Source organism: Lichenostomus cassidix, chromosome 1, assembly GCF_008360975.1.
Source record: "Lichenostomus cassidix isolate B80296 chromosome 1, HeHo_3.0, whole genome shotgun sequence".
NCBI lineage: Eukaryota > Metazoa > Chordata > Aves > Passeriformes > Meliphagidae > Lichenostomus > Lichenostomus cassidix.
The window spans coordinates 8,012,561-8,027,063 of NC_139479.1; the positions used below are offsets into that span (position 1 = coordinate 8,012,561).

Sequence of the window (14,503 nt, forward strand, 5' to 3'; positions counted from 1 at the left end):
TGGAGGAGAGTGCATGAGTGATTGGATTACTAGTTATATTCTGCACAGAACATCTATTAAAATCCTGTGATTAAGAAAAGCTGTTCTTGATTAGTAATACAAGGTCTCTGGCTTTTTCTGTTGTACATTTTTTGTGGGGAACAGTGAAAAATACTATGTGCCAGCTCTGTTTTGGAGTTGAATCAGCCTGCATGTATAGTGTGCAGGGATTTGTTGGAATGGCTTTTGGGAAAGGAGTGTTTGAACAAGGGATTTAGTACTTCTGGCTTTAGCCCAGCATTATGTATGCAAATATATATTCCTGTAATTCATCCTGTACTCTTTTGGTCCCAGAAAAATAACACTGCATAAGCAAGGGTCAGTATCTACTCCAGTGTTCTTTTTTTATTAAAGGCTTAACAGAATTCTCTTCCCTGAAAGTTACACTGGCTGGAGTCTCTCTTGTGCTACCTACACAGCTTTTCTTGCCGTAGGTCTAATCCTACCACAGCTGTCAAAATGCAAATCTGGTTTAAAACACAAGTAATCAGACCTGCCCTAAGTCTTGTCCTTTCCATCCCAGCTCCAGGCTGTTCATTACAGGAGATGTGACACATCAAGTGTGTGGATACAGTCATGGGCTGGAGGTTCCTGCATCAATCTGGAGGTTCTGAGTATGAACCAGAAGACTTCAGTTATTTCAGATCAGAAAAGAATTCTTATTCCTGACATGCAGCAGCTTTTACAAACAAAACTATTGAGATAAAGTGTGGGAGGCAGCAATTTCTCAGCAAAAAGCAATTTGGTAAATGGCCTGATTTTCCCCAGATTCTACCCAATAATCCACCTAATTAGATGAGAACAACCCCTGCTGTCACACACCTCCTCTACAGCTGCAGAGGAGAGGCAGAAATTTGAAGTTGCACATCCCTATTCTTGAAGTTCAAAGCCCTCTGGGACAGAAAATGTTGTGTTTTAATGAAAACACCAATGAACCTTTACAGCTCTGCACTAAACGACTACAACATGGGGCTTCATTACAGCTCAGTACTTACATAAGAGCATGAGTCAGACTACATCACATAATTGATGAAAATGCAGAGGCTAAAGAGTAACCTGGAGTATATTTAAATACTCTTACAATCACAACCCACTTTTTAAATTGCAGTGAGGGAATAATGTAGCTCAGGCTGTGCAATCTCAGCACTTCATCACTTCCAGCCACTCACCACACTGTTCCTGCTGCACATCCACAGAAAGGGAAAAGGGAGAGAGTGCTTCACACCTCAGCAGGTGGCACAGCTCCTCTAGGACATGTAGCTGCTGCCCATTTCTCCCCATTTGTGGCTGGAAGGTATTTTGATGGCAGCTTGGTGAAGGGAAGAGTGGGAAACCATCTACAGGGAAGGCGGAGAGCAGCAAGGCTGCCTGGGCTAGAGGAGCCCCTGAGGACATGGGCAGCTGAGAAGAGCACACGAATTTCTCTGGCCTCCTTCAAGCAGTGATCCAGCTGCTGCATGCTCTGTGAAACACAGGAAATAAATGGGAATGCCAGTGTCCATGCAGAATGTGCTAGTGCATATCTAGTTACCAGCATATCTCCCCTTGCCACCCACACAGCCAGAAGGGAACCAAGACCTCAATTTCAGTAATTAGGATGGCCCATACTTCAAATTTACAAGGAGAATTTGTCATCTATCACCACAAAGAGAAGGGGAGGAGGGGCTGCAGTTCAATTGTCCAGGAGTTACAGAGGTGTCTTCCAGACCCCCAAGCAAATCCTTAAGTACAATCCTGAGCAAAAGCACAAAGAGCAGAGAAATGGCAGGAGGGCTCTTCCCCACCTGCAGCTGCCTTCCAGTTTTGGGGTGTCTGACGTGCCCAAAAAGGCCAGAACCAGCCCGGGGATGAGCTAGACAGGCATGGTGTGAGGGCAAAAGAGCCTGTGCCCAAACCACACCTGAGAGAAACCCCTGAACCCCACTGAGGTGGTCTCCCCTTTGCCTGGGCACAGGAACTGAGCCAAGCTCTCAGAAAATGTGAGCAGAGACAGCACAAGCCCAGAGCCCAGCAGCAGAGTTTGCCTCCTCTCAGATCCTGGGGGAGGCACAGCAAGACACAAGAGCCCAGGGAGCTGGAGAACCACAGAAAGAGAGCACTCAGCTCTGAGGTGAGTTGAAGTGAATGTTACTCAGCTGAAAGTATAAATTGAGTGGTCAAATGCTTGTTGTTTTTTCTTATAATAAATCAGGACCAGCAATTACAGAAAAGATTCATTTGGAACATACCTGGATTTTTGGGTGGGCAGGACCTTAAATTAGAGAAGAGGCAGGAGATTCAGAGGTTGAGGGGAGGACCTGATGAACAGTCAGGGTTAATGTACATGTAAAATAATTCTATAGCAAAGAGGAAGAGAACGCTCTATGTCCCTTTTCCTCAGAACTGCATATTAAAAAAATCTGATTTAATGCTTATGAAGTTAAAAATAGCTTAATTTATATGCTTTTAAGTGCTTTTAAGACCAAAAATCCCCAGAGACACCATCCGTGGAGCCCCACCTCTGAAGACATGTCAGGCCTCTTGCATTAGTCATCACATATAAGTGACGTCTTTACCTCAGTGGGATAATATTGGATGTTCCTGGGAGACATAGTTTGCTGTAATTCATTTTAGGAGAGACAAAGACACAGCAACATTTCAGTATTTTAATTTAAAAGACATAACAGAAATCTTGACAACAGCTGCAAATGTCTTACCATCCACCTTTGTCCACAAAACGATGTACAAAGCACTGTACAAAAATGTTCTCAGCAGAAAACATTGCTTTGTCTAAATCTGGGCAGAACTTAACATACTGCAATGCCATTTACTGCTACTACTGTTCATGTCCAGCAGAATAATTAAACAAATTGCTAGCAACAGATTTGAGGCAGAACAAAGGCAGCAAGAGGGATATGTGACATTCTCTAATTGCTGCAACAGATGACTATGCTTGGCTTTAGGCAAACCTCAACAATTAGAACTATCTTCAGAAATATACACAGAGCTGTCAGGAACAGTAACATACAGCCATGTCTATGTTATTGCCACAAAGTAGAATTTTCAAATAAATAATCTAAATAAAAGGCCAGGATACATCAAGGGTGAGTTTCAAAAGCAACCTAAAAAACCACCTAAAAAGCAAGCTAGGTTTCAGTTTCCAGTGTCAATATACACAGTATAAGTAACACTGTATTATTACCACTTATTAAACAGCATTTGCAAACATGAAATCACCAGGTAGGAAATTCATGGGCACAGTGGTAAGGTTCTGCTAGCATGCTGCTCAGCATCTCCTGCTGAGCTGTGGTAAAGGGCATCACTGCAAATAAGTCTGCATCCTGTTCTGGAATTCACCACCATTTCTCTAGGGCTTTCAAATGTTAACATTTCTGGGGGTAAAGAATAAATAAAAATATATTTTTAATTACTTTTAAAAATAAGTTTATAAAGTGCATGGGCCAGCTCTCAGAAGATGCTTGTTTCTGTCATTATGGCAAAGTATTGAAAATCAATACTGTGTGTAAGCAAAAGAAAATTTCATTCTTAACCTCAAATAGAAGAAAATTAGTGGGGCTCTCCATTCACTTCCGCATTCTGCCTCCTCCCAGACACTGTAGATCAGTGTTCAGGGAGAAATTTCTGGTCAGGGAGGAGTGAAGGGGGGAGAGACCCTTGCAAAGATTCAGGTACAACTCCTATTATCTTGTGCAAGCCCACAAACTAGACAGCTGTGGAAACAGGGCTCCCATGTCTTTTCCAAAGGTGTGAGAGATCCTTGCAGCCTTTCTCTTCATTGGTGCTGCAGGGCAAACTGCAAACTTGATGTGCCTGAAGCTGGGCAATGTGCAGACCCATAAAGAAATCAAAATTACTGCAGACTGAATGCAACCCCATTACTTCTTATCAATAAGACCAGTTGATCCTCAAAGGCTGCTCTGCTGCTATAGCTGAGTTGATATTTTGCAGAATACAATTTAGAATAATTGCATTTAGCAGGGCCTAACCAGATAGGAAAAGAAAAATAAAAAATGAATATATAAAAAGGCTTTATTCTTGCTAGCTCAGCATAATCTATATTGGAAGAGGCACAGAAGAAAAAGCTTCCAGTCTAATGCACCATGCCCAAAACATGCTCACCATTCCATCTGGAAAAGAAGGATGAAAACCTGGTGTCTGAAAGGCATCCAAGGGGGGCAGTGGCACTTGGATTAGCACAGGAAGATGGCAACAGCAGCCCTCAGTCTTAGCAGCTTTTCTCACCTCACTTGAATGCAACATAGTGGAGGTAGAGGAGATGGGGAGGTAATTTCAAACCTATTTTAACCTGCTTTTGGTATCCCAACATGCAAGCAGGTTTAGAAGCCTAAAGTCCCCCTACAGCTGATAGAGGAAACCACCAGAGAGCAAAATCTGATGGCAGGGCTTGGAAAGCCCTGGGAATCAGCTCTTTTTGATAGATACTGGCACTGTCTATTGATGTATTTACTGGCCCCACTTCATCTTTTCCAGCAAATTCGTACTTTTATTTTTTAATTGGTTGAACCCTCAAAATTTAATCACAAACCTTGCTAGAAATATATGTATCAGAGTAAAATATCTTTTGCAACACATTTTCTCAAACAGCTTTCTCCTCCACTGATGCAGCTTCACTTGTTCAGGTCTGTGTGGAAAAAGACTGCAGAAACATCAGCTCTGCTGTGTTTATATAGTCAGGGCAGGAGTTTGTGGATCAATGTTAAAATTGTGGCTATCTCCTCCTAAAAAGTAGCTTTGAATAAACCATTCATGCACCTTCAATACCATAAACACAGATAGAAAAGGAAGGCTTTGGGCTAATCCCTGGCTTTCTGTCTTTTTGTTCAGCCTGGTAACACACAGTACATGATGACGCACAATTATGGGCAATTAATTCAAATATCCGGGAAACAAGAAATCACATCTGCAGTTAATCATCTTGTGCTTTTTCCAAGCCACAAACCATCTTTACAGAAGAAGAGAACAAAGAGATGAGAGACATAATTAAATGTGACATTTTCCATAAATCAGATGATTCCTAAGAACGAGCTGATAACATCACAGAACAGCAAAACTTTCCAAATTGCTCCAGTGTTTATCTGATGCTCATCATCTCTCTGAGGCTTTGGTGTGACACCTCTTATATTGGCACCATGCTGCAGAACTGTCCCTCTAACCCAGGAGGTAATTCAGAGGTTGAAGCAGTAAAATACAATTTCTTTTTGTTTCAAAGCAAGACATGATTTAGCTAAAACATTGATGCTTAGAAGATTAGGAGGTACCATTCAAAAATTAGGCAAATGCTTGTGCTCCATGCAAAAGTAAATTCAATTACATTTTTTTTTTCAGTTTGGCAAATGAAAAAATGTCCATTCCAAGGTCCAACTTGGAGGTGTTTTTGTGTGATCATTTTTGCCATTTTCACCTTCAAAATGAATCAAAAGCAAACCATTCAACAGACCAATGTTCCTCTACAGCTCTAGCTGGAATTTTACCTTTAAGAACAATTTTCTTTAGATTCAACAAGCTTTATCTGTCTGAAAAAAACTAGCAAAAGAGAAAAAAATATCAGGTTTGTGCCTACATGTCAATGTAATATTATTATTCCCAAAATAAATTCAAGTTTGTAGGACAAACAACCAAGACAACTCAAAACAATTCTGTGAGAGAGGTAGTTTAGGTGCCAGAGGTTAGGTTTGGTTTCACTATGGAAGATACTGATAAAAAAAATAATCTAATACTTAAGGACAGACTGTTGTAAAAAGAACAAGGTCATAAAATGTTATGTGCTTGATATTTGTGCTCTAATTTATCAGCTCACAGCATCTGCGGCACAGAATTGTAGAATGACAGAATCGCTTAGGTTGGAAAAATTAAAAGTCAGCTAAAACCAAACCAGACTTCCCTCACTGCCCAATTTGAGCTGAACTTCAGAAGAAAATGAAGAAAAGATAAAGAAGGAAAATGAAGTCAGTTTTCATGAGTAACCACTGACTTTCAGTTCCCAGTCTGAAATACTGTAGGAAAATTTTCATTTTCAAAGATGACTTGGCAATTTCTGAAAATGGTGAGTCTCCAACTGGGCAAGCAGTACCTCTAACAACTTTTAAAACTTGTATCAGAATTTTTAAATAACTTATGCATAATGAAACAAATAATTTTATTAAAATTTCATTGTTAACACAAATAAATACTTTTAAAAAATCCAATACTATTAGGATTTTAGAAGACTGGTTGTAAACCTCCCTGCAGTTTCCAGTTGTTCCAACAAATACCAGCATACAATATCTTACAAAGAAAAAAATTACCATTACATTTTAAGGTTTTGAATTCAGCTCTATATACATGTACTTTTTTGTACACTAGGACAGCTACAGATATCAAAATCTCCAACTGTGGTTGCTTAGCTATCAGTTCATATACTTTTGTCCAATCTAGATTTTTTGCAATAAACTTCGGGGGGAAAACAATATGTAGGAATGGCTATAGATGAATTTACCAGTGCAAATAGAAAGCTGTGTTCTAATTGTGAAAAATTCAGAGGAAATGCTGTTCACTCTGTTTCTGGATCATCCTTTGTCTTATACCTTGAGGAATCACAAAATTACTGTTGAACAATTGTCACAGTTAATAAGATTAATGATTGAATTGGCCAAGACCTACTCTTTATTAAATCCACTGGTAACTCACAGAGGGATGTTCAGGAGAAAAAAAGTCTTACTCAGCTTAATAGTTAATGTGCATGGCCTGAATGGGATCTGTGCAGAGATCCCATTCAGAGAAAATTTTACAGTAATACAAATAATTTTGGCATGTGCTTTCATCTCATTCTGTTCTACACAATCTGTTGAATCGAGTCTTAGCTAACTCTGCCCAAAGCTGGTGTCTTATCTCACCAACACATCAGATGGCATGTGAACATATTCCCTCTGTTCCATGACACCAGAAGGTCTTGGCTAGAGCTGTCAACAGAATGAAAAACACAGCAGCATCATGTAGTTCTGGAAACTGTTTGAGGATTTGTTATGATTTATTTTCACTAGAGGCTTTTTGATTTCACTGAGCCAAGCATTGGCCCTGCCTGGTTGGGTGTTTGGTCCCAAGGCTGTCGTGCTGCACCTCTGCACAGCCCAACGAGCAAACATGATAAAGAAATGCTGTTTGTTATCCTTCATATCATTATGGCTTCTTAAATTACCAACACCAAAACACAGACTCACTCTGGATCTGCTTGTCCTGTGCCACTGCTGCCTTCTGGGCCATCTCTGAGCCAGAAGCAGATTCATAAACCTGGCATTACTCACTAAATGACCAACGAGAGAATTTGCTCACTCTGAGCAGCCCTCGGGCAGAATACTCATCAGCTGCACACCAGCCACTAGAAGGGACAGAGAAAGACAGTCTGATCTCTGTACAAAGTCCAGTTCTCACTGGCTTCAGGAGAAACAATTCACACAAGAAACCTGGGTAAAAAACACGTGCATGAAAGTGCAGAATGCATTAAAATCTCACTCAGTGCCTTAATATCCAAGGCAAAGAGTACAACCCTTCTGACATTCAAATGGGCAAAGTGACAAGAGCCTGGACACCACTGAAGCCAGGAGTACCTGTGGCACCCCCAGCAGTTAAAGTCTTTCAGGGTCTGCGTTTTCCCATGCTGGATCTCAGCATCAGCACTCCTTCCACTGCAGCTCCTGGACTGTCAATCATCTTCTGCCAGAGGTGCTGCTCTTCCCCGTGGGAGTCCATCCAGTCAACCTCCTTGCCATTGCTCACACCTGACAATTGGAGAAACAGGGAGGAATTTGCCATCTTAGGGAACAGTTAGATAAATCACTGCTCATTTACTGCATCAGGGTACAAGAGAAATGACAAGCTCTTTGCCATTTGGACAGAGAGTTATACTGAAAACAGGCAGCTCCTGGAGAGCACCAGTTTGTCATTAAACTCCTTTGTGCCCCATGGGCAGGGGCTCATAAATGCCCCCAGTCTGCACCACAAACTTTTTCCCAACACATTAGGAAAGGATTCACACTTTTTCCAGGTCACACCATCATCAGCAGCAGAAAGACTGCTGCTGGACAGGAATAGTTGACTCCTTCTCACAGGGATGCCAAGGAGTGCTTCCCAAGGTTCACAGTTCTTTTAGACCATGCAGAAGTACAAAAGGGCACAAAATTTTTGTGTCTCCCTCCATGAAAGAAAGAACTAAATTGTCTAAAGATTATCTACATGTTGCCGTTTCTCCATTTTCAAATTCCACAACCTCTCATATAGTTTCAAAACACTCAGCCACATTTCTGTTGTCCCTACACGTGAATCACATGGGATAAGGAAAGAGGAGAGCAGAATAAGACAAGCAACATTAGCAGGATGGGATCTTACCATTTCCAGTGCTCAAACGGACTCCTCCCAAGAAAATATTACTGGAAAGTGACTCCTTGTCCCACACAGTCAGCTCCAGGCAGGCATTCCTTATATCCCTTGAATTCAAGCCACTGAAAGCAAAGGTGTGATTCCACTGGGGGTTCACACTCTTTTTTACTATGGGAGTTTTGTGTTTTGTAGCTTTGCTGTCATCTGGGAGCAGGTATCTGGGAGATAAATAACAGGAAAATTGAATATGTGTGTGGGTTCTCAATATTCACAATGAATTACAATCATGTAGAGGCTCAAATGGGATCAGGACCCCATCTTCCCACTGGTATCAAGTTAAGGATGTACCTGAAGTGCTTATTTTGCATTTGTTTTCCATTTGTTCTCATAGCTACACTGTCAGTTACCACAAGTAGAAACTGGAATTAGGTCTCCTTGCCCCAAGTCACAACCACAAACTTTTTGTTTCAGTGAGGCTAAATATAGAGAGAGTCATAAAAACATTGGCTAGAAGGGAGCTCTCTGGAGTCATCTCATCCAATGTCCTTCTAAAAGCACAGGGGAAGATCCTCCAGGAAGAAATGAAAATTACTTTTTCTACTTGAAATGTATGAGCTGAGTGATAGTTTTAAACACAGCAGAAGATCAAGATAAATTCTAAGTTCCTCCAGGGAATTAAAGAAAGGCTGTTTCCTATGGTCCCTGTTTAGTAACAAGACTCAAGCCACTACTATGACCTAGAACATATCTAAAAATCAGCAAGTCTGAAAACTAGCATTCAGAGCAAAAACTGGCAAAGAAAAATGTTTTAAGATATCTATTACTTCCTAAATGTAACATTTATAATACATAATGAGAAATCCATTATAATGAGGCATGCAGGATTGTGTTCACTTTTTTCAAACACAAGCATTCTGTATAGTTTGGATGTTGAGTGTCCAACACAAAAGGCTGCTTATTTAATAAAAACATGCATATATTGTCACACTATGTAATTTTTTGTGTGCCCACATGCTTATAGGCATGTAAGTGATACAGATCTTAAATTAGATCCAGTGCAGTCATTAAAAAAAAAGAGGGAGGAAAAATCCCCACAAACCCTTTCACAAAAGTGTCAGATGTGCCTCCTGATTTCACTGCTGTTAAATTCTTTGCTTCTTTGATGAGGACTTCTAATATGCCTCCAGATGGCAGGTGAGAATCTCCTTTTTTTCCTTTTTTGAAGCTCTTCTTTCCTATGCATAGAAAAAGTTAACATCACAATCAGAAATTATATATACACTGTAAAAATGTTCTGGAAATGTAAATTGTCTTGCTTAGATTTTTAGAAGTAAGTTATTGCAATGGGATTAAAGCATTCCTTATTAAGGCAGAGGCAGAAAAGTCACTCCAGATTTGATAAAGAACTTGACCAAAGACTAGATAACTAGATAGTTATAACTAGATAACTAGATAGTTACAACTAGATAACTACATGGTTATCTAGTCCTTGCAGGACACCACAACATGCCCTGTGTGAAGTCCTGTCCCAATATAAATATTTGTGGATTGCTGTGCTGAGCACAAAAATATTGCATGGTCAGTAAATCCTGCTCTCTTTTCACAATCCACATCCAGTGCTGATGTTAAGGCAGCCCTGGACCACAAAGGAAGCTATAAAACCTCTGTCCTAAAGTTTAAAGTCCAGAAAAAAACACATGTATGCTGTCTGTGGGGCTGCACTGCTCCTCAGAGACCATGGCAGAGGGAACAATGGTCCCTGACACGTTGGCCTTTGGGACACAGGCATTTGCTGCTGCTGCAGGTTCTAAGAAGCTTTTATCAGCAGAGATTGTACCTACTGATTCAGGCTGAAAACATCAGCAAAAAAAAAAAAAGAGGAATTATGCTAAGGTGTACTAATTTTAAAAAATGAAAGCAGTGTGTCTGGACTGAGCTGATAACAATTAGCTTTTAAGAGAGCAAACTTTGAGAAGACCTTACTGCTAGCAGAGGGAATATAATCTGTCATTAAAAAAAAAAAAAAAAAAAAAGAAAGGAAAAGAAAGAAATCTAATCTATCAAATGGAAATGCTAACAAGCAATACTGTCTCTAAGACAGTGATATACCTGCATTTGGTATATCCATGTGCACCCAGTGATTGCTCTCACTTCAAAGGATTATTATTCCTCATGCTGCTGCAATGCAAAGAGATAGGAACTCTTTTTGCCTGAAAGCAATGGCTCATCAAAAAGAACTCAAATAATATTTTACAGGACTAAATTACAGCAGTAGTACAGTTAGACTAAGCAGAGGAAAAGCAGTGTGAAATAAGGGTGAAAATGAGGAGGCAGCTTAAGGTGTATTAAGCATAAAGAACTGAGTGAAGTCTATTACTTGATCAGCTAAATACTGTATATAACTAGCTGAACAAAGAACTCACAGACAACAATAAAGACAATTTATTCCTCTGTGGTTGCCCTTGATCATGTTACCTAATGTCTGGATTTTTTAAAAATTAAGTCAGAGCCATGAATCAACCTTTGACTGCATATTCCTCTTCCTTTCTCTTGCCTTAAATTCAGTGTAAGAGAAAAGGATGGAGCAAAAGAAACATACTAATGGTTCAGAATTTCCACAGATAAACACAGGTATTGAAGAAAGGTTGGGAAAGATCTTGAGCAACCTGGTCTAGTGGCAGGAAGGGCTGGGACTAGATGATCTTTAAAGTTCATTCCAATCCCTTAACATTCTGTGATTCTATGAAAAAATCACATTTAAGTATGATTTCAACCTTCACTAGTACCATTACTTCACCCTAGGTGAGGATTTTTGATACTCATGTCCATCAATGTTTGTTTTACCTTGAAACTGCCCTAGAGGAAGCATTAGGTTTCTGTCTGGGGGGATATAACGTAACACCACTGTCAGTTCTCCTTTGTATTGAAGCCCAAAATCTGTCACAACCTCTGCCTGAGGAGAAAACAAACAAATAAACAAAACAGAAATACAGCCAAGTTTAATCATTCACCTTCTCCTTTCGATTTTAATTCTGTTGAAACATATCTATACATCAATATAATGTTTGAAACACTTCTTAAACACATCAAGATGTACAGCCCACTTTCAGACAATGAGACATTCCAAATTGAAGGCAATCACATTTTAGAAAACTTTCTGAGCTAGGGAATGCAAGCTCTCAGAAAAATAAACCCATGTGGCATTAGACACTGTTCAGTGAACACACAGAGGACACAGTTATCTAGCATGAGTAAGTGAACCAGCAGCAAAAAAACCCAAAAACCTAACCCTTAAACTTATTTCTGAGTGTATAAACTGTAGCTGATTTAAGCTGATAGTCAGCCCTTCTGTCCACCAGTTAGGATTTGAAATGTAATTAGTTTCATGTAGAGGAGTCAGTCCTGAGTCATTCTTTGAAATAGATGTGTTGGGAGCAAAGGTGAGGGAGAGTAGAGTGCAGCTTTGGAACAGAAAAACTTCTTAAAAACTGTTATTACCAGTGTCCCTTTTACACACAGCAACTATTTCTGCATTTCTACATATTTTCTTTTTATAAATTTTTAAATCTCTGAGATGCATTCAGCCTGTTTCCTGACTCCTCATGAAGGTCTAAATTCTATTATCAAGAGAAAACAACCCAAAAAAATCCCCACCAGAGCTTCATATGATATATGCAGAGTCAGCATTGCCTTCCCCTCAGGCTCCAGGCTGAGGCACTGACCATGTTCAGTGGGGCTAAATCTGCACCCAAGGATGGGACAGAGGACAAATGCATCAAAGAATATTTTTTATTCAGTTCTACCAGTGGACAAGCAATGGTGTAAGTTCTAATGTCAGAAAAGATTTGTTCACCTCTCCCCCAAACCCACATATAATATGACTCTGTTCTCTGTCCCCTCTTTGACCACAGAACTGTTTTCTTTGCTTTTTCTGACTTAACCACACTTCTCTTGAAAACAGAGCTCTCAGTGCTCATAGAAGAAACACTTTAAGTCTCCAACTTTTTCATTAAAGCAGCTAAATGATTCATGATAAAAAAACAAAGCACTAATAAAAACCAGAAAACGTTTGACTGTCGTTCTTCCATTCCTGTCTCTATCAGGCAGTCCACACAGGAGAACATATATGTATATATTTTGCATGGATATTAACCAGGGCTTTATTTTTGTTAAGTCAAAAAGCAAGATTTTTTTTGTTTAAAATGTCATCCCATCTGATCAAAAACTTTAGCAGCATTTAAAGTTTAGGAACATTATTTGTATCCACTTAGGAGGTTGACAGGACCAATTCTGTGTTTGCTTTCTTTGACAGTAAAAGAAGTGATTTAAAAATCCTTTTAATGGGTTTAGAAATAATCAGACAACACCTTCCAGCTGGACTGGCTGAAATGCTTAGTGCCTCATTACTTATTTTCCTGAACAGAAGAGCTTCATGAATTCTTTAGTTATTTTCCCCTGTTAAGGTTAAAAGAAATTACCTAGAAATTAATTAGACAGCAATCAAATCCATCTCCCACTGGATAAAAAGGCAAAAATCAAACACACTCTCCTGAAACCCCAAATATAATACAATTTCTTTAAATGCAATGAACACAAAAAGCAAGTCACATCTAGTCAATCTTGACAGCATTTGCTGCACACCCTAAATTTTTTCACAACTAGAAAAATACACTTTCTTAAATGGCAATCTAAAGCCCTGGAATTCCTGGGGATTATGGCTGCTGCAGGAGCAAGCAAGGCAGAAGCCTTTAATCCTCTATTTTACAATGACTCTTTGAATCTCTTCCAAAAATAAACACCTTTGCCAAAGCAGCAGAGCTCTGGGCACAGAAGTCACCATATCCTTCACTGAGTACAGTGCATCTCCTGTTTCACAGACCAATTAATTTGCTGGCTGAGAAACCTTATCTTGTACCTTTCTAGTAAAGGTGAATGAGAAATTAAGAAGTCATTTTGTCATGTCTGAAAGGTGTAAAGCACTTTGAACTGGAAAAAAAAAGCTTGGCTCTTTAATAACCTGTTAAGATTTGGGTAGGGGGAATGGTAGGAAAGTTCTTTGTTTCATGTGCTATTTTAAAAAAATAATGTATTTACTAGGTCATTTTTCTGTTGGAGTTTACTACAGGATGAACTTATGGTTTATTTAAAAGCTATTTTTGGCATTGTTTTTAAGTAGCCACTCACGTGAAATTTTCATGAAGATTTTAAAACCAGTAAGCTTTTAATGAATTGAGAACAAAGTTTTGGGTTTTGGGTTTTTTTAATTGTCACATTAGACACTTATTAAGTCCTGCTTTACAAACAAATTCCAAAGGAAAAAAATAACTAAGTCTTGCTAAATTTGCTTCACAGCACTTCCAGCAGTCCTGGAAACCCTTACCTTGGGCTGGAGCACAAACCACTCATCGCCCTGATTTTCAAAGTTCCAGGAATCGAATGGAATTTCCACTTCCCCAAGGAAGCTGTTGCGTCCAAATCTGTCATAGTGCCAGACAGAAAGCTGCAGGGTCCTGGTTTCCAGCTGGGAGTGACTGATGACATACTACCAGCAGAAAAAGCGAAAAAAGAAACTCTCAGAATAAGCAGAAATAATATTTTCCGTTGAGCGTTTCGCAGCTCTAGCTCAGTGTCACAAAGCCCAAAGAGGCTAACAAATGGAGCATGAAAGAGAGATTTGTTTTCCTTGCAAACAAGATTGATCTAGCCAGAAAGCTCATAATGTTAATGTGAAATCTTTCTTTGCTGTATGCATCCAGTGATAATTTATGTTATGATCACTATTGTGGCTTTTTTTTTTCTGTATTGTTTACTGGGTTTTTATGATTATAAAGTAAATTATGATGCTCAAAACTATGATCCTGTTAATTCCTTACAAGTTTATGTAAAAGAAGCAGATCAACATCAAGGCTTATAAAGAGAAGAAACCCTGCTGGTTCTTTCATCCCTAAAGAGTCTGCTGAACACTACTTTCCAGAAAGCATCCTCTCAGTTCCAATTTTGTCTCTGTAGCTTACAAAAAATTGTTCTGAAAACACATACAATAGCATCTGCAAGGAGCCTATCAGTAACCATTGTTGGGTTTGAAAGCTGT

General features: G+C 39.4%; 1 protein-coding gene across 1 annotated transcript in view; it reads right to left on the reverse strand.

The window, feature by feature from the left end:
• Positions 1–2,670: 2,670 nt before the first annotated feature.
• The window catches only part of SYTL5 (synaptotagmin like 5), a 74,705-nt gene continuing 62,872 nt past the window's right edge, over positions 2,671–14,503 (reverse strand). The window contains exons 14-18 of the mRNA XM_085049238.1: positions 13,793–13,954; positions 11,257–11,365; positions 9,512–9,647; positions 8,422–8,630; positions 2,671–7,814 (exon numbers count right to left, since the gene is read on the reverse strand). Coding sequence (XP_084905364.1) covers positions 7,672–7,814; positions 8,422–8,630; positions 9,512–9,647; positions 11,257–11,365; positions 13,793–13,954 — 759 coding nt within the window. The 3' untranslated portion in view covers positions 2,671–7,671. The remainder of the gene's footprint in view (positions 7,815–8,421; positions 8,631–9,511; positions 9,648–11,256; positions 11,366–13,792; positions 13,955–14,503) is intronic.